Source organism: Diadema antillarum, unplaced genomic scaffold (assembly GCF_040938485.1).
Source record: "Diadema antillarum isolate AM-2024a unplaced genomic scaffold, OU_Dant_1.0 seq00000459_RagTag, whole genome shotgun sequence".
Lineage (NCBI taxonomy): Eukaryota > Metazoa > Echinodermata > Echinoidea > Diadematoida > Diadematidae > Diadema > Diadema antillarum.
Genome location: NW_027271430.1, coordinates 368033 through 389333, shown reverse-complemented (window position 1 = coordinate 389333; position 21301 = coordinate 368033). Strand labels below are relative to the sequence as shown.

Here is a 21301-nt window from a genome sequence, read left to right as displayed (position 1 = left end):
GTAATCATTCACAATCAAAATGCAAATACAGCGCACGGATTATTAAATAATGATTTTACAACTACATATTGAACGTTTCTTCAACATAAGACTGAGGTAAAATCCAAGTATGAGAAAAATCTGTTTGTACATCACCCAAATCATGTGTACAGCTATTGCAATGATTTTATTGAGAAAAAAGAACATAATATTATTATAACTATCATAATTATTATTGTTATTACTATCATCATTGTTAAAACATATTACTTTACTATTATAATCATCATCCCTGTCATTACTATACGTGTGTGTTTGTTAGTGTGTGTGTGTGTATTTGCCTGTACGTCTGTCTGTATGTGGGTAACTGGTCTTTCACGCCCTCAACGTTCTCTTCCATTTTCTTGCGAGTTCTCCTGTTCGGGAGATCATGCTTCCGGGGTACACATTTGCAATTAGGCACTGACATGTATCTGTGAGAGATTTTTGAGAACAATAATTTCGGAACAGTAGTATGACTGCTGCCAACCAGGAATAGCGTGGTGGTAGTGTTGCTTCCCGGAACGTTCGAGTCCCGTGGTACCTTTTTTCCGACAGGTTCAAGTCCCGTTGTTCCCCTTTTCCGACATATTTTTTTTTTTTAAATTATAGATCTGCAGTTGCGATCTTCCAAATTTCATTTGAAGAGGAAGACAAATTGAAGAAAACTCACACCTCAAGAACTGACTTTATGTTAGGAAAAACCTATTCACTGATCTAAATTTTATCAAAGGAGAAAGTGATGGTAGTATTTCACGTACTTCATTCCCTTGTTATACTGAGATGAAAAATCTTTCTTCATCATGGTAAATGTTATTATATATGTATATATGTATATTATATATATATATATATATATATATATACATACATATATACGTATCAGTTTACAAGTACTCATGCACTAAGAAAGGGTATGATAGTCTATTGACTTTATCATATGAAATCATGGTCACTGATGAGAATTCTAATTAGAGGAGAAAATAAGAGAGTTGTTAAAAACGGCAAGAAATCTTGGGTTTCAACGGTTTCATATTGCATATAAATAATATTATGTACTGAGTTTTGCTAACGCCTGTGTGCGTTAAGGCGTGTGTGAAGCACTGGTATACAAGTGGTGGAAAAGAGCAATGCTCGTGTAGGACACGTGTGCTTGCGAAGGCCGATTTTATGCGAGACTGCAGACAAGTCACGAACTGATAACAGAGAAAGGTCGGTCTCAAATCTCACTGCAAAAATACAATACCAAAATCATGAACTGCTCGTCCGTTCTTAATGAATCAAATTTGACTTATTTTTACATCTCCCTTCTTTTTCGGTGTAATCGCGCTAAGATGAACCTTAGGGTTTACGTTACTCTTTTCTTTTTGAAAAGCTCAGACAACGATATTGTTCAAAAAGACTTAACCATTCGACAAATAGATTCGACGTCAGAAACAAGGAGGAACATTGGGTCGAGCTGAGCATTATCTTTCATGCGTTCTGAAACTAGCCGGTGTTGTTGTTTATTTTTTCTTTGCAGAAAGCTCTATAAGAAATTGAGTGTAAAATCTGTTTCTTTCTTTATTTTAGCATATTTACAGAAAAAATCTCAAAGTTACTTTCGGCACAAGTTAGGTGTGAATGGAAAGGCAAAAATATCAATTACATGACTTAAGATACATAACAAAAGCAACAGAGGCGTGAAATTGGAAGGAAAAGGTAGCAAATAGAATTAGATTAAAACGTCATCACAAATCGTGTGTATAACTTGGTGCAACATTAACTCAAAAAGTCTTGTTTATTTAAATTTCTTAACCGTCTCATGAAGCAAACTATATTTCTGTGGTCGGTACAGTATGTATATCTTTTGTGATTTTACTGTCTATTGCTAGTACTTGATAAGGAAGAATATATTTTTTTTTTGCTCATGTTCAATCGATTATTTCGCTTGTAAAATTCTCAAAAGTTGATATTTCTGTGTCAAACAGACAAATTCTCTTTCTCTTTTTTTTTCTATTTGCAGAAAGTGTTTAATGAGTCTAACCGGATTCATATAATTCCCCAAATACAAAGATAATTATGCAGTGAAATTATTTTCTTTAAAATACACTGTATAGATATACCACGGGGATGGTAATTCTCCTTGAGTTTTATTATAAACATAGCAATCCTGTTCCCATGGATTATTATTATTTTTTGTAGAGTGTTTGACTCTACTTCTTCCACTGGAACTTCAACACTGCTTAGTCCAAACATTTTTGCATCATTTCAAAAGGGTCAAAGTGAATCGTATTTGAGCGAAACTATAGGGGATAATATTCAGCACGTTCAGGTGTTTGTCGTATAGCTTTCACACAGTATTTTCAATTTATCGAATGCCTCTGTAATAAAGGAATCGGATGTGGCACATTGAGGGTTAATATAGACCGATTCGGGTTCGTTGAGGGCAGCAGACAATTTGTGGCACTGAGCGCAGCCATGAGCTCATTTTGAGGTGTCCAAGGGTGCGTTTATAAGATTTTTCTTTTGGCCAGAAACAGTGTTTTGAAACACTGTTTCTGGCCAAACAGTGATTCTAGCTCGAAAAAAAAATCTTACAAATGCTCGCCGTGATTTTAAACAGTGTTTTGAAACACTGTTTGTAAACGCACAAAATAGTGCGTTTACAAACAGTGTTTCTGTAGAATCAGTGTTTCAAAAATCTTATAAACGCAACCGCGATCGCAAACACTGTTTATGTGACGTCACAATGCCTTGCGCGCACCCTGTTTGACCTTTTGCCGAGGAAAAACTGGGCAGAGTGAGTTGGGCAATGGCACAGTCTGAGCGAGAGCCCCAACACGCTCGGAGAAAAAATCTTATAAACGCTCTCCTGACGAAAGTGTGATTTGAAACAGTGTTTCAAAACAGTGTTTCAAAATAGTGATTCTAGGCCCGCGAAATCTTATAAACGCACCCTAAGGGTGCGTTTATAAGATTTTTCTTCTGGCCAGAAACAGTGTTTTGAAACACTATTTCTGGCCAAACAGTGATTCTAGCTCGAAAAAAATTCTTATAAACGCTAGCTCGAAAAAAAATTCTTATAAACGCTCGCCGTGATTGAAACAGTGTTTTGAAACAGTGTTTGTAAACGCACAAAATAGTTCGTTTACAAACAGTGTTTCTGTAGAATCAGTGTTTCAAAAATCTTATAAACGCAACCGCGATCTCAAACACTGTTAGGTGTCTCACCTCCCTGGTTTATGTGACGTCACAATGCCTTGCGCGCACCCTGTTTGACCTTTTGCCGAGGAAAAACTGGGCAGAGTGAGTTGCGCAATGGCACAGTCTGAGCGAGAGCCCCAACACGCTCGGAGAAAAAATCTTATAAACGCTCTCCTGACGAAAGTGCGATTTGAAACAGTGTTTCAAAACAGTGTTTCAAAACAGTGATTCTAGGCCCGCAAAATCTTATAAACCGACCCCCCCCCCCCCTCCCCCACCCCCGGGCAACATGTTTATCGCGCACTTTGAACAAAGGTTCGCGCACTAAGCAAGCGTTCGTGCACTCAGTACGAGACGCCTATTGGCTAAAACAACCATGCATCAGTTTTTCATTTCGTGCGCGGAAGGGGGTGGGGGAGTGGGGGGGGGGTCGGCTAAGACATCGCATTAATGGCGCTGCCCATGCCAAAAATACACATAGCGCGTCACAGAATCGGTCTATACTTTATAAAATGGGTTCAAGAATGTAGCCAATTGGAAGCGCTGAAATGAGTCACGTGTGCGTGCGTTAATTTCTCACTAACATCAGGGAGGTGTAAACATGCACGGCCTGACGTCACAATGTTTACACTAGCAGTGCGCACTCAATCAGTTGTTACAAGTGCGTCGCGCGCTACTATACGCGCTGTCAATCCTGTAAACAACTTCTAGTTCGGGCTGCCGGCCGGCCTTTCTTGTGCATAACATGCGGCGTACGTATACTCTAATACGTACAGTATATCATACTTATATGTGCAGGATTTCCGAGTGCGACGTGCGTAAATGTTTGGGACGAACATCTTCGGACATCTTGACTTTTTGACTTGAGCGAGTGCTACATGTAGCTGACTGGTATTGACCCACAAAGGTACGTGAAAAATGCTGTTAGTTTTCGACCCATTTTATTAAACAAATGATGCACAGGATTATTTCGTGGCGTTAGTGGAGATGCAGCTCACTCTCGGGTATTTACAATGTAGTGCAACATGCACTCGGCTTCGCCTCGTGCATGTTTCACAATTGTAAATGCCCTCGAGTGCGCTGTATCATTTGTATACTGAAATAATTGCATTGCTTTTATTCATTACCTTTCTTGAATAAAAGTATTTGTTGCAGAAGATGTGAGGAATTCAACCACAGCCCTTCAATGAATCGAAGACGAAGAACAGAATACGGAAATTCCCTGTTTATCCGTAAAAGGAGTATACACTTTTACCTATTTTTTTAACCAGAAAATTCTTATAATGCTATATCAAGACAGAATGTAGTGAGACTTATTGAAAGTATACAAAATAGATTTAAAACCTCTGAAGAAATGAGAGATATAATAGGATTGGTAACCTTTACAGGAAAAATCGAAAGAGAAAATAATTGACACTATTATGTACGCAGGAGGTGCCATAACAAAGTATGTTGTTGCAATCATATTCACACAGACAAGACTATAGTTTAGGTATAGATTAAATTGATTTGGGCGACAGTTAGATAACATTACCTAGCTTTGTTCCCTTGTGTAGTTGTTTTATTTCAATAGTAAGATTACAAATTTAACTGTCAAGAGGCATTAGCTCCTATCCTGTTTGAGCTTTCCTATGTTTATATACACTTAGATTGTACATTGGGTCTTCATGAAAGTTGCAGGTTAGGGTTGCATTCAATGATGGAGAGGTCGGAGGGAGCGGGTTGGGATTTGCCACATTGCGAAACGGAAAAGCCATCTCCGCAGTACGATCAATGCATATAGCCAGCACATTCTCGCGATCCCGGCAACCAATGATCGACATTATCCGCTCATGATCTAATCATGAGATGTCCACAGGTTCCAATACAATCGATATCATCGAGAGCAGCCCTAACGTGCGCGCGTTTGAACAACGTCCACTTTATATAATGCAGCGTCGTTACCCTCAATACGACAATATCGACTGGACAAAGGACACACAGTTTGTGTCGGCATAACAAATCTAAAACTATTATGATCATTACATAATTATCCCATTGACATGCGTCTTCAATCGACTAAGTAAGGCAACACGCTACACACTAGTTTTCAACATCACTCAAAGTCGTCGGATGCCTGTCCGGTTTACCGCCTGAACTACTAGTATACGGGTTCACTGACATGAGAAAAGTGAGCCCACGTGAACAGCACGTTTGTTTACGCAGAACTTCATAATCATATGAAATGAGAGTTGACAATGATGTCAGCGTCCATGAAGGGAAATGGTATTGTAAACGATTCCTATCTTTACAAAATACAGATTGCAATCGGTCAGTCTTGGCAGTCAACCAAGAAGCTGTTCTAGCTCCCACCTCCATTCAGAAGTAAAAAGGCGGTTGTCGCGCTATCGATCATAGTTACGTTATAGTACAATGAACCCAGTCTGCACATGTCTCGTTAGTCTCACCTGTACAGACCTTCTCTTTAAAATTTCACTTAAAATATCTTTAAAACTTCACATAAATTTCACGATGTGTTCAGTGATCTATTATATTTAGAACATCTTCGATAAAGTTTTTCTTGATTCGTTTCAAGAAGGTGGCATGATGTAGGCATTTCTCTTTATTTAACCACGTGTACCTCATTCCTTTTTCACAGACAGACTCTCATGCACTATGATAAATTAGCAAAAATGAATCACTTATAGCTAGACGAATAATAGAATCTTTGTTTTTGATTTGTTCTGTTTTATTGTGTTTAGGGTACACACACACACACATACATACACAATTCCATTTAATTCAAACTTTTTTCAACAGAATATAAAATGTAATGATTGGAATTTGATATGCATTTGAATAACACACAAAATGCAAAAAAAAAAAAACCAAAAAACCCTGTTATGGTTATGTCCATAATCTACTAAATACACAAGCACACACACACATGCACACACACACACACACACGTACGTTGGAAATACAAAGTTATGAACATCATTAAAATTAAAACGAGCAAGAATTTCATGTATCTATAGGATTGATTAAAAATCGATTCGTTGTGGATTTTTCTCGGTGAAGATCCCTTTATAATGAGGTTGGATGGATTCCCTACATTTAGAAAGCTTGAGCTTTTATGGCTTGAATCAGGTCTGAAAATGGAGACAAGCAATGCAGTCCAGAGATCCTGGACGTGAAATGGAGACATCCTGATCCTATTCAGCTATTGGCCCATGAAATGGTGATCTCACAAAGGCCCTGAACAGGAGCGCGAGATTTATTACTACTGTTCTGCCGGCGTTCTCGTGCAGACGGTCGACTGACTCTGGTGCGATTCACCCACAGGACTGGTATAGTTCTTTCGTTGTCGGTGCAGGGAAGCAGGGACGTGCGGCTCTTGGACTCGCTGAAGTATGCACTGCCACAGAAAACCATCCCTGGCTTTAAGGCTGGTAGCCATGGTCCTCCTGGCTCCCATGCTGCGGCTGGATGCCACGTCTTACACATTTCGAAGGAACTTTGTGGGTGTGTCCCGGTCGCTCGGAGAACGAGTCGTCATCCTCCGGTACGGAGACTTGATGGTAGTCGACCAGGAGGTGGGTGATGAGAACGGAGTGCAGATCATCCTCCGACAAGCCACGGATGGAATCCATCTTGTCCACAGTATGTACGATCCGGAGTTTAATCTCAAGGAATGCAAGTCGACCAAGTCTCAAGGAAAAGTTCAAGATTTCCTGAAACACTTTTGGACGAAATACGCTCCAACATCTGCCATGCTGCATGAAACGCCTTTTCCCAAAGGGCGAAGAAAAAGAGCACGTTCAGGTAAAAACGCATCTGTTCGTACAAACATTGACTTCAGATATATGTATAATGCTAGCGAGTCAAGACAGTACTTTCTCTTACCTTCAAATTATGGGTTGGCTAACGCCCTCCTCCCTCCTCCCCTGCGCCGATTACTGGATGTGACTGGTGCGCGCAAAGAATGTCGGGATATGGAGAGAGCCACCAAAGCGCGTTTGATGGAGATGAAGAAGCTGGCACCTAGCAACGGGAGGATGGGGTTTGAGGACCGAGAGGAGGCGGTGACTACAGGTGCTCTTGAGGCAGATGACGGTGACGTGTTGGAGGAAGAGATGGACGGAGAAAATCGAAACTCGAGAGATCGGCGAAGTTTATTCATCATTCCAGGAACGCTCTGGTGTGGAAGCGGAGATATTGCCAAGTAAGTTTCGAAAGATAAACCTTCAATTTTCAATGAACTTTCTTTGCCCATTTATTCTATCTCTCATCTTCCTTTAATCTTCCCTTTCTTCATCATCTTCTTCTTCTTCTCCCCCTCTTTCTCTCCCCCTTCCTCTCTATTTATCTCTCTCGATCTTTCAGATCTTGCTACAACAATATCGCAAAATGCGTCATGATCTTATAAAACTTGGAACCAGTCATCGGCTTGTACTTGTGAACCGAAGTATCCATTCACCAAAGTTCAGTAATTTGTTTTGGGGAACGAAGAGATGCTCCAAGGTCAATACCAAGCCAACGTTTCTGCTTTCAAATGTATGTTAGTATACTCTATATTACATTGCACTTGTTTTGGTAATAATTGCAGTTGACAGAATTTATGTGATGTTGGGAAAAAAATGATTTGAACTGAAATGAGGTGGCACTTGGTAGTGCTTGATTTCGTCGACCTCCCCCCCCCCTCCCTCCCTCTCTCTCTCTCTCTATGAATTTATATGTTAGTATACAGGATGATTATATTCAGTACAAGATCCGCACGTTCAATTTTATTGATATTATTTGTCACGGAACCCAACGTGTTCTGTTTTTCCTCGCAGCACTTACAACGATCTAGGTGAGCACAAATCTACGGACGAATGTTGCCGAGAGCACGATCATTGTCCGTACACCATCTCCAGCTGGGAGAGTAGATTCAGCATTTTCAATCACCGCCTCTACACCCTCAGCGACTGCGACTGCGATCAAAGGTGAGCCCGGAGTCCATCACGTATAGAACCCAGGCGATTTGACTTCTATTATAATAGCACCTGCTGCCTTTCGAACTCAACCCAATTCAGGCTGAGTTGGCTCGGGCTGGTGCTCCGGTTTGGTCCCGTTGAAGGGTTTTAAAACTTTCTTAAACTCCCCCTACATAAATATTCCGCATTGCCACTGACCTGCAATGTTAAGCCTCCGCGATTCTTTCCTCTCTCACAGTATTGACCTTTTTAAAGTTTTGAATAGACTATCATCCCTCTTGGATGGACTCTACCTTAACAAAGTTGGCTCCATCATGACACAATCTTGAAACTGATCAAGAAGTAATGTATTGATTAAGACAATGCAAGTGAAGAGAAAATGGATTCAACTATTCCGTATGTTCTTTGATACTATTACACTCTCGCTCGCAATCAAACCAAGGCGATTTCAACCTTAATGAACGTATCCGTTTGACAAATCGATAGGGAATCTTTAGTACAATTTGGGCTTACTTTCACAATTTGACCACCCCTCTATGCCTGCGACCTATTGTATTCTATAATTATACATGATATACGACAGAATACCATGACTCTCGACGTTCGTTTGATTGTTATGAACAAATGCACCAAATATCACAGTTATGGCTCCTTCACTAAATTATTGACATCCAATGTAGAGTCCAGCGATGATAACACCTGATATTTTTGTAAACCTTTCTCAAGGCACGCATTAGCTCGGTATAACGAGCTTATTTTGGTTCCGTGGCTGTCGTATTATGATTGCATTGCTGATCAAATTCTGCCTGATACGAAACAAGTGTTCAGAAAAATTGCAAACCGAAATGAGGTAAGAGGATTATAGCCTTATTGTACTGATAGTTTATATTGTCTAGGATTCTTAAGAGTCTTTCTTTGTCATCCAAAAGATCCCTAGAGGGTCATGGATAGCCATAGATGCAAATATTAGTAGTCCTTGTCCCCGACTTGCGGACACAATATGGATCTCGAAGATGAAGCAATTAAAGCGTAAAGGGACTGTTCAGTACTGGTAGAGGTGGGAATTCATGTTTATAACATTGCTAAGTGAAATAATGAGAAACCTCTTATGAAATGTGAAAGAGCATCTAATTTTAAGAAGGATTCAACATTTATTTGATGAAAATTGGTTTTCAAATGGCTGAGATATCCAAAAAAGCGATAATCATAAAAGGCAACAGGCCACGCCTTTTATTAGGATCTCCTTGTTTCACCTTGTTTTTAGATAACTCAGCCATTTCAAAACCAATTTTCATCAAATAAACCTTTGATACCCCTTAGAATTGCATGCTCTTTGACATCTCATAGAGTGGTTTCTGAATATCTCGCAAAACGTTAAAAGCTAAATCCTCACCTCAACCAGAACTGTACTGTACTGTACTGTACTGTACTGTACTGTACTGTACTGTACTGTACTGTACTGTACTGTACTGTACTGTACAGTGTGTATGGCGATGTTCGGGGAGCCAGCCAGGCTTGATTCCACGAAGAAACAGGTTGCGGCTTTTTAGTCATGATGGCAACCCGTATACCTACAAAGCATCACAGAGTTTTCGCGAAATTAAACTGACTTAAAGGACCATTTACACCGAGCATGATAACGGCAACGGCCTGGAGTTGTATTTCTGTTTGTTTGTTTTTGTTTTGCTACGGTGCGCCAAAAGGAACCGTGTCTGGTTCTGTTACAATATCACCTCCCCACTAACAATCTTGTTACAAAATATATTGGAACTGGTGATTTTGTTTCTCTTGGTTTTTGACATAAGAATAACATTTTGGATGACTTTCTGTTTTTAAACAGTACCAGACATGATTCGTTTGGCGCACCGTAGCAAAAAAACAAAACAAAAACATAAACAAAAACCATGACCGTTGCCAGTGGCTGATCCAGAGGGGGGCGCAACCGGCGCACGCCCCCTTTATTTTTCGTTAAAAACAAGAGAAATAAAAAGAAAAAAAAATGAAATGAAACCCGGAAGTGGCACCAAAAATATTAGCTACGCCCCCCCCCCCCCCCCTTTACAGAATTCATGGATCCGCCCCTGGTTGCCGTTACCGTGCTCGGTGTAAACGCGCCCTAATACTGCCCACTGGCGTCCAAATTTATATTAATTCGTGGTGAAGAAGATGAGGCTATAGGCTCCTCCACAGGGGATCTTCAGTTAGAGCAGGGAGGTGTAGAGTCCTGCCCCCTGCAGTCATGCCTTGTTTTTTTAATGAGAGTGTGAGGTGTAGAAGATGTGGAAATACATTTTTAATCGGCGGTGTTAGGGTATAAGAAGTATGGCAGGGCCCTTTGAAAGAGGCAGTGCTTTATACCCTGGGCCTTTGTACATAATACCTTATTTGTTATTCCCGAAGATGGTATTTTTAGTAACTGTCACGCCAAAATCTCACTAATGCCAACAGGAATTAGGTATCTAGAAATCATTTATTTTTTTTTTTTAATTTACGAGAAGATCATGCTAATGATTATGATGTTGACGACGATGATAATGACATTTATGGCAATAACAGTGATAACAAAGATAATCATTTCTTCAAAGCGCGATGTACAAAACGTTTTAAAGGACAAGTTCACCTTCATAAACATAACGATTGAGAGAATGCAACAATATTAGTAGAACACATCAGTGAAAGTTTGAGGAAAATTGGACAATCGATGCAAAAGTTATGAATTTTTGAAATTTTTGTTTTGGAACCGCTGGATGAGGAGACTACTACAGCTTGTGAGTCATATGCGTACAACAGTATAAAGAAAATATAAAGAAAATTCAACATATTTTCACTTTTTTCGCATAATAAAAGAGCACTTGACTTGCCTCTTTCTAAATGCAGGGGGAATAATATTACCCATAACATTTGTCGGTAACGAGTCGGGGGAATGTGTACTTTTTTCATAAGATGAAATTTTGTGAAATTCTCTTTATATTTTCCTTATATTGTTGTACGCATGTGACATCTAAGTTTTTCACACACTGCAGTAGTCTTTTCATCCAGCGGTTACTGCACAAAAACTTCAAAAATTCATAACTTTTGAACGGATTGTCCGATTTTCCTCAAACTTTCAATGATGTGTTCTACTAATATTGCTACATTCTCTCAATCCTTATGTTTATGAAGGTGGACTTGTCCTTTAAAGCGAATAACTCAACACATAGACGCTATATACCAATTGCAATACTACCCTTCACGCCTATGTTCGACGTGAATATGTTTAAAAAACAGTTATTGTGCAGTCAAAATTTTTAAAGGGATGGTATAGTTTAGATTGAGATGGGGGATATAAATTACAACTTTTTGCAAGATGATTAGAAACCACTTAAGAAATGTCAATTCTATGAGGAATTCAAATTTTGTTTGATGAAATACGGAGCGTGTTAGAAGGAGGGCATTACAGCTAGGTCGGTCACTTCACATTTCACGCACTGAACCATGCATGAGATCGGGGATATTATTCTTTGGAAAGTAGAGTAGGCCGTTCCATATAATAATTATGATCATTTCATTCTGGCCCCTTTCCTTTCTCTCTTTTTTCCGCAACTTTTCACATCTCTCTCACAGATTTTAGATCTCCTGCGTCTTTTTCTATAACTCGTCCCCTTTGTCCCTCTTTCAGTTTGCCAGTGGTATTATGTAGTTTGTCTTATCCACTCTTTCTCTGATAGAACTTGTCTTTCCTTGACATTTTCCCTCTTTTTTTTTCTTTCAGTCTCCTCATCTATTGTCTCTTTTTGTGATTTTCCCTGAGATATAATAGGTTTTCTATTTTCGTTCAGGTTTGATTACGAGCTTTGAGAGCAGTTTAGTAGGTAAATTATGGGTAATGGATGGACCTAATCAATATGATATGACATCACAAAAAAGCCCATGTCATGGGGTTATTATTTCCTGCCTGAGCGAATTTTCCCTCCTTCCGCTGGCCAAAATGTTTAACGTGTCGGATGAACTGCAACGTCTCGGTTTCAAGTGCCTATGATAATGGAGATGGAATCTGGTTTGTCCAGCTGGGCTTTTCCATCATTGTCCGTCTTTGTATGCTGTACAAAGTAATTTTTACAAACTCTTCAAACTTTATTTTTCCAGTTCACGTATAATAAGGGATGTGTTTAACCTCTCTCCTATTGCATATTTTCCTATTCCCTCTTTCCAGCTCTCTCTTTTCCTCACCTTTTTCCATCTTATTCTTTTATCTTTTATCTTTTCTTCTAATCCATTTCTTCATTCGCCTTCACCTTTTTAAAATCTTTATCCATCATGTTTTCTTTCTCGTCCTCTCCTCTCTTCCCTCTTCTTGTCCTCTGCAGTGGCGTATCTAGGGAAAACGGCGCCCGGGGCAAGCGCGAAAATTGCGCCCCTAATTTCTGAAAAAGTGTTCAACCCCAACCCCATCCCGGTAGGGACTTTAAAAAAGTCTACATGATATGCCTTTTCAAGGACTTAAAAGGGGTCTTTCGAGGGTGATTTAAATGTAATAAATTTAGATAAATTTTGGCGAGCGAGCGCAGCGAGCGAGCCGAAAATTTTTGTATTTAAGCTTACAAAACATGGAATTCTTGTCTTTTTTTGCTTATTAAATCTTACAACTCTAATCAAGAAAATTAATGGTGACGGCCTTATAGATAACGATCTATACCAACAAACTGAGGACTTGAAAAAATACTCCAAATTAGTACGCACGAGTGAGCCGAAATTTGTATACATGTATTTCCGCGCCATCATCACGTTTTGTTCTTATCTCTTTTTTTTTTTTGGAGAAATTTTAGCGAGCGAGCCGAAAATTTCTGTATTTCAGCTTACAAAACATGGAATTGTTGTCATTTTTTGCTTATTAAATTTTACAATTCTAATAAAGATATAGTGACGGCCTTATAGATGAGGATGATTTAAATGTAATGAATCTAGATAGATCTTTGGCGAGCGAGCGCAGCTGGCGAGCCGAAAATTTTTGTATATTTCCGCGTCATCATCACGTTTTGTTTTTATCTTTTTTTGTGTTATAAATTTTGGCGAGCGAGCGCAGCGAGCGAGCCGAAAATTTTTGTATTTCAGCTTACAAAACATGGAATTCTTGTCATTTTTTGCTTATTAAATCTTACAATTCTAATCAAGAAAATTAATGGTGACGGCCTTATAAATAACGATCTATACCAACAAACTGAGGACTTGAAAAAAAATACTCTAAATTAGTACGCGCGAGTGAGCCGAAATTTGTATATTTCCGCGTCATCATTATACGTTTTGTTCTTATCTTGTTTGATTTGGTTTTTTGCGCCCCCCACCCCCGTATGTTCAACACATTTGGCGCCCTCGTTTGATCTAATTGGCGATCGCTTCAGAACGAAAGAAATAAAATTGCAGCCGCTGCTCCGTGTAACATTTTGCCTTCTAACGATGGCATGTGTGAACACAATATACATTGTCATTTTGTCCGCGTCATCATCACGTTTTGTTCTTATTTTCTTTTTTCATTTTGGCGTTGCCCCCCCTAGATACGCCACTGGTCCTCTGCACTATTTCTTCTTCCTTAATACCTCATCCCCAGCTCCTCCTATATCTGCGGAGTCTATATATTCACAACCTGCTCACCCATGGCGATTCGGGGTCATCACACGAGACCGACACCCACGAGTCATACAGTCCACGAGTTCGACAATAAAAAAAGGTCCATGAGTCATACAGTCTATGAGTTTGACAATAGGGAAATAAGATCCATGAGTTCGACACTACCACTATATAATAAGTAAAAACAGCCCACGAATTCGACATTACAACACGGGACTTAATGTGTCGGTATCGTGGGCCTCGTTTGCCTGGTATCGAACTCATGGACTGTATGACTCGTGGGTGTATAACCCGTGGGCTGTATGACTCATGGGCTGTATGACTCGTGGGCTGTATGACTCATGGACTGTATGACTTGTGGGTGTATAACCCGTGGGCTGTATGACTCATGGGCTGTATGACTCGTGGGCTGTATGACTTGTGGGCTGTATGACTCGTGGGTGTATAACCAGTGGGTGTATGACTCGTGGACTGTATAACCCGTGAGCTGTAGGTTTCGCAGGCTGTATGACTCATGTACTGTATGACTCGTGGGCTGTATAACCTGTGAGCTGTATGACTCATGGACTGTATGACTCGTGGGTGTATAACCAGTGGGTGTATGACTCGTGGACTGTATAACCCGTGAGCTGTAGGTTTCGCAGGCTGTATGACTCATGTACTGTATGACTCGTGGGCTGTATAACCTGTGGGCTGTATGACTCACGGACTGTATGACTCGTGGGTGTATAACCCATGGCTGTATGACTCGTGGACTGTATAACCCGTGGGCTGTATGACTCGTGGGCTGTATTATTCGTGGGTCGAACTCGTGACGTGCTCCCGCTGATTCAGTCTAGGTCTACTAAAAGGCCCTCCTAAAAACACTAAAAATTGTACATATTTTCAAAATTAGCCGAAAACAAAATACTAGCCCCCCTCGTGAAGTTAAATGAAACGCGTAAGCCTCTAAATGAGGTGTACCTGGGAGGAATCACCCTCATCAACCGCTCATTAGTTCTTACCAAGATAGCTTTATTAATCTTTGCACGACTTTTCTCCGATTTTTTTTTTTTTAATTAGGATCTCTTTTACGATAAGGTGGTGTGGCTTGGTGATGGATTCTATTCATATAGTTGTAAGGTATTTATTCCAGAGCACTCATGACACTTTGAGATCATTCCCTCTATAATAGAACGAATGTCAACGCAAAAACTGTGAAAGATGATAGCACAAAAATCAAATTCACAATATCCAGTTTCCATGGAAAATAGTTGGATCGTAACTATGCAGCTTCGAGTAGAACTAGTACATTGTACTGTATTACAATGCAGGTCTATTATGGGAGTCAGAGAATTATGGTGACCCTCGCCCTCACAATTCCTGGGACCCGTTTCATAAAACTTATCACCAGTAACAACTGCCACATTTCTATGACAAATTTGCTCTCAGCCAATCACATGCACGGATTTCAGTAGCTTATAACGACTATAGTAACTTGTTATTGACAACAAGTTTTATGAAACGGGGCCCTGGTGAGGTCCTTGAACAAGAAAAGCCAGTAAACTTAGTACTCCTGTAAGCCTTTGCTTGTAATTACATTGCGTTTTAAGGGATGAACTTATAACGGCTCATCTATATTGACAGAATATTTGATAACGTAGTCCGGTTACGTTGATCTGTTTGATTGTTTCCGGGGGATTTACGTGTAGCTTTGCCTTTACCAACGTATTTACAGAGATATCCAGAGCTTAATGCCACACCTACTCTTTACTTATGTAGAACGCTTACTTTATTCAGTCTGGTGTTATTGCGTTTAACCATCAGCAGTTGCACCCATCGGCTGGATCGAGGGATATTATTATTCATTCAACATCTCCTCATAAGGTATTCGTTTTGTTTTGGGTAAACTGCGTGACATAGCTGAGTTTCGATGCAATATGTATGAATCTGAGAAACTTCGCGGCTTGTCCCTTATTTCATACGTGTATTGCATCATGTTAGTCTTGCCAAAAGACTTAGGCATAAGATGAGAATTACTTTATGCGTGAGTGTATTGGAGAGCTTCTACGATCCCCCTTTCTTTTTGATTACTTTGCCGTATCATATATACTGGAGACTTTGACCTCTAAACGGGGTCAAGAGCCGTTTTGAAACATTCTAAATCAGTTCATCATGAAACAGAACAGAACAAAACGTATCAGTGATACCTCATTATTATTTTGTTGCATATATAACAAGGAATATTATTGTTCTTTTAATAAAAAGATATCCCTTATTTCAATCATTTTAGCAGAGTGTGTAATCGCACATGTCTCAAATTAACAAGAATGGAGTTAATTCCTTTTGTGATCGAACTCTCTTGAAGGCAGCGGAATTAGAAATAGGTCCAACGTCCACTTTTATTCAGTCAAGCTGTCAGCCATCCGAGGTCAATTTACCTCAGAGAAGGTCGTTGTGTAGATCAAGGTCATGCAGCAAAACAGAAACCTCTCGCAAAATCGGACTTTTCTCACAAAAGACGTAATCACATAAATTTGAAGATTCTTTTCGGCACCTTAACCCGTACTCCATTCCATTAAATAACATCCTACATACACTAAAAGCAGCTACTTTCATCCGGTGGCTGCGACGCCCAGCTGGGACGTTCGTTGAATGATTTTATTTTCTCTATTTTTAAAACAACCATACTGGTAGATAAACTATGATAATTACATAGAAGTGTCTGCACAAGGATCGCTGTCTCGCAAAGTTGGAAAACGTGTATGTATATCATTCCTAGTCATATTAAGACCACGACCTCGTTGTAGAAACTTTGCGTTCAAACTCGACTCGAAAAATCAAAAAGTCTCCCAAATCGCACGTAAGTCGGTTCCTAAAATGACTTGCGTTTGATCTCAAATTGCGCTTAATCCCAAGTCGAGTTTCTATCAAAGGAGCCCATTAGTGAAGGTTGGCGATGCTTAGATATTAGGCATTTCATCATTATTAGTGCCATTTCCCCTTTTTGGGGAGGATTAAAAAAAAAAACAACCCAAACGTACCTTTTCCCTCAGAGGAGACGTGCGAGATGTGAAGGGAGGATCAAATCTGGTGTACCTATTTTTGGGAGGGCGTTTCATTTTGATATTTCATTTCATCTCATTTATTTCATTTCCAACAAAGTATGAATACAGCATGCTATAATGCATAGTTATATCAAATCAAAGAGGCATTGAGTCGGATGGAAGTTTTGTGTCGATGACATCTTGTATTCACTCTCACTCTAGAAATTGTGTTTACGAAAACTTGTGTGTGTGTGTGTGTGTGTGTGTGTGTGTGTGTGTGTGTGTGTGTGTGTGTGTGTGTAGATGGCAGTGAGTGACAAGCACTACCACCCGGGAAGAGTGTGCCATAGTAACATAGGAAACGAATCATGGCACTAAATACCGTGATACCAGAAGGTATATTATCACGGCTCGATACTAACTTTTTTCCCCCTCTGGTGGCTCTTTCGGGAAACACAATCATAGTAATCTATAAAATCTTAAATTTTAGTTGCCTGACTGGGCCACAAAAAAAAAAATGCTTTTGGAAATTTTGGTGGCCCTATATACGTATAATATATACTGCGAGAAGGGGTCTCGACCATTTACAGCACCATTGTCCCTCCTTCATTATTTATATTCAGTGCTACGTCCACGATTGCTCTTCTTCTCGCACTGTATATATATATATATATATATATATATATATATATATATATATATATATATATATATATATGTGTGTGTGTGTGTGTGTGTGTTGATAAGGTAGTCCACGTGTTGGCAAGATAAAAGGATAAGTAACAAAGCTGCAACAAAGTTCATGCTGTATTCACCAACGGTTTATTTATTCACACAAATTTTCGAGCGTCTCGCCGCCCTTTCTCAAGTTGTTGAGTATAAACACTTGAGAAAGGGCGGCGAGACGCTCGAAAATTTGTGTGAATGAATAAACCGTTGGTGAATACAGCATGAACTTTGTTGCAGCTTTGTTACTTATATATATATATATATATATATATATATATTGTGGGTTGGTGGGCCTGAGATATTCGGCCATCTCCAATGTCGAGCCGTGTAACTTCTCCGTGGGCTCGTGAACAGTATTCCTCCCATGAAATATAGGTTTAGCATTAAATTAGGACATTACAGCTATTCCAGTGTGAAAGAAATCCTTGTTATGAGCATTCTATCACCAGAATTTTCATGTCTGGTTTCAATGTATTTCATTTGACTTTGCGTTGTGGCTTTACCTTGATCGTCGATTACGATGTAAATAAAATCGCGAGTCCAACATCGTATGTTGAAATATCATTATCAATAACAGGAAAGAGGTGGGCGTTTCCTTCCAATAGTACCTCGAAACCACAGTTTGAATTGCTGTCATCTTTGTGTGTGTGTGTGTGTGTGTGTGTGTGCGTGGTGGTGGTGGTGGGGGTGGGGTGTTGTTTGTTTTGTTTGTGCTTCTCCCTTTAAATTCTGATGGGACCGAACTATGTTTAGGTCGGTAAGCCTGTTTCGGTTCTACATCAATTAAATAGCCGATACTCACCTGTTTTCATGGCAACTAAAAAGTTCCTGGCCATGCCATATTTCGAGTGAAAGACAACAACGCAAAATATTGGGTCATCATCAGAATCATGTGGAATTTGAACAATTAATCTTATTGATGTTGTTTCTGTCCTCCATGATTTCTGACAGGACGTAGATATAATATCCGCTCGTCTTTGTTTGGCTTGTTGTCTATACAGAAAAGGTCACTGTACTTATAATTTGAAACGAGTGCAACCAGTGTTGACTTCTGCTGTGGCTGCAGCAAAATTCTGTTATTCTGTAATCTGTTATTTGGAAATATATTCAAAGCCATTCTGACGTATAGGCCTATATGCATCGCATTACAATTTAACAATAGTGATTATGATGCGTGACAAAATACTAGATCAACCTTGTAACAGTTACACATTAAGCAATGCCCCTTCCTTCCTCTTTTCAACTCTTTCTCTTTTTTTTTCACTTTTCTGATATATGTCAACTGCTTGTGCTAAAGTATGAGCCTGGTTATAGCTTGATATTCAGACGTTTGTTCGTTTAGTTGTCTATATGTTTTGGGGTTGGTTGTTGTGCGAATCCTGCCGTCCAGATTACACCCTCCATGACTGTTGTCCACACTGATACGCCCAGGTTAACTGTCGATCAATGACAATTTTATATTTTTTCTTTGCTCTAAATATGAATGATTCCCGATTCTTGATTCCCGGCTAGTAGGCCTATTTTTGGTGCCTTGCGGGAATAACACAGACACAAGTCTTGAAGTCAGACCTGTTAAAGATTAATTTTGATCGAAAGAGATCGAATTGAAAGTGATGAAGAAACGATGTCATCTCCCGGCATTAAGTGGATCAACTGTCTTGAATCCATCGAGTGTCGTAAATGAACCATCGAAGCTCTCACCACGTGCATTTTGTCGACTCTTGCCGAAGTGAGGAATCGATTCACGGAGGGCGCCCCCCTGCAGTTTGTTTGAACTTTATTTGGAACATCAACAACGTGCAACTCTACCGATTTGCATGAGAGAAAAAGATCGTTGCTTTAAGAGATCGCGATCAAGCTTATGTTCGGAATTATTGCACAGGAAGCCGACCAGACGGGGAACAACGAAAACATCCAAAAATAAATACTATTCCTTCTTCGACAATGGATGGTTTGGACGTTGGGGAAATAATGTCTCTGGAGGATAAAAGATCTCATCACTATACAAGCATTGACACTTATTTCAATTCAATTCATTTCAATAGTTTATTCATTTCCATCAAAGAAGAAAAAGAAAACAAGACTCAAAGCAGTTCAAGTTGTCAAATTGACTTTCATTCATCTGATAAGGACAGTTCGTCGAATACAATATAAAGTATATGCACGAATGATATTAAAAAAAGGAAAAAAAATGCAATGCACACTGTCTTTGTGTTCCACCAAAAGCCAAGTTGTAGGACGTGGAACACTGGAACTAAAACAACGACAGCACCATTGTACTAATGAAATATATTCATATTGAATTCATCTATATATAATACCACAATACCTTGGCTCATTGATATAAATGATGCTGATAATACAAACATACAAAGTACTATAAATAATGCGTGCACTTACTACGATTTTTGGAATGCATACATATACAATATATGTATACATTCTTTAAAAAAAAAAACTTTACTGTAAAAACGAAAGGACAATTATAATCCATGTGTGATATATTTCGTCGAAGTATGTGTTTGTTTTGACCGGCCGCTTGAAATGCAGTTATTAGTAAATGCCTTGCTTGCAGAAAGCAATGATACAAGTGAATGACTTTTTTCCCTCCAATAAGTAAGGCACAGTTTTGTTTGCCGGATATAAACGGACACATCAGGAGAAGTTATGTTCTGAAGAATCAGGATAAACAAAGATATCAAACATTGTTAAAGATGGTTACAAAATTGTTCCACTGAGGCAAAGAAAAAAAAAGTTTGTTTTTTCTGGTACTTGGTCCATGGTTACGTAAAATATCTTGACGCTTTTTTCGTTCTTTGTCCTGTAATAACAAATATTGAATTGATGTAAAATTTAATATGTGATCTCTTTGTCAGAAATTAAGATAAAAGTGTAAAAATGCTGTTAAATGAGCGTTTACTTTCGTCACACATCATTAGCCAATTTTTCAGCTTCATTTTAGTTTCAGCTTGCTTTATTTGTCCACTTAAACAAGTGACAGAAAAAAAAATACCCGTAGTAGATCAACAGCAATTTATCTATGATGTATCAGTGTAACTAAACTTACTCATAACGTGTATAGACATACATGTATACATTGTACGTGTAACATTCACACTTCATTGCCATTATTGCTCAGTTTGGTTATCTTCTCGCGCTATTTTCGTTTATCTTTCTCTCCCTATCTATTTCACGAGCACCGGAAGTAATTGATCGAAAGTTAAAACTCTTTGCCACAATCCCATGCTATTCGCAGTGGCGGATCCAGGGGGGAGCGCACCGGGCGCCCCCCCCCCCTTTATTTTGGTTTTTGTTAAAACAAAAGAAATAAAAAGAAGAATTAGGGGAGGGGTAAGTGCGCCCCCCCCCCTTAATTTTGTAAAGGCGCCCCCTCTTTATGGAATTCCTGGATCCGCCCCTGATTCGATAACCGGAATCAGATTTTCAGTCTAGCAAAACAGTTACACGCTGTAGCTTTCCGTTGGTAGCTCACGTTGACACTTTCCGATCGAATCTAACCACTCTGTTTTTTTGTTTGCCCTGTCCTGTTTTTGTTTTCGCGCCAGATTCCGTGATTGTCTGCTGGGAGTGAACACCAGCGTGTCCCGAACCGTGGGTTCCGCCTACTTCAACCTCCTGGGCTGTGCCTGCTTCCAGCTGGAGGAAGAAGAAAAGTGCGTCGCATGGTCCTGGTGGTCGTGGGACTCGTGTTCCAGGTACCAGAGAATCAAACGAGCCATCGTCAAGGCAATTGGACCGGTCCTGGACTTTCTGTCGTAG

The 21301-nt window shown here is 39.6% G+C and overlaps 1 protein-coding gene across 1 annotated transcript; it reads left to right on the top strand.

Annotated features, from left to right (window-relative positions):
• Window positions 1–6641: 6641 nt before the first annotated feature.
• LOC139732993 (uncharacterized) lies at window positions 6642–21301 on the top strand. The gene is made up of 3 exons (XM_071643832.1): window positions 6642–7408; window positions 8022–8171; window positions 21088–21301. Exons 1-3 carry the CDS (start codon window positions 6642–6644, stop codon window positions 21299–21301), a joined length of 1131 nt encoding a protein of 376 aa, XP_071499933.1.

Excerpts from the sequence above, each read along its gene's own strand:
- LOC139732993 (XM_071643832.1), top strand. The coding sequence starts at position 6,642 with ATGGTCCTCCTGGCTCCCATGCTGCGGCTGGATGCCACGTCTTACACA. Across the intron at positions 7,409-8,021 it reads GGAAGCGGAGATATTGCCAA|CACTTACAACGATCTAGGTG; the intron begins GTAAGTTTCGAA and ends TTTTCCTCGCAG. Across the intron at positions 8,172-21,087 it reads GACTGCGACTGCGATCAAAG|ATTCCGTGATTGTCTGCTGG; the intron begins GTGAGCCCGGAG and ends TTTTCGCGCCAG.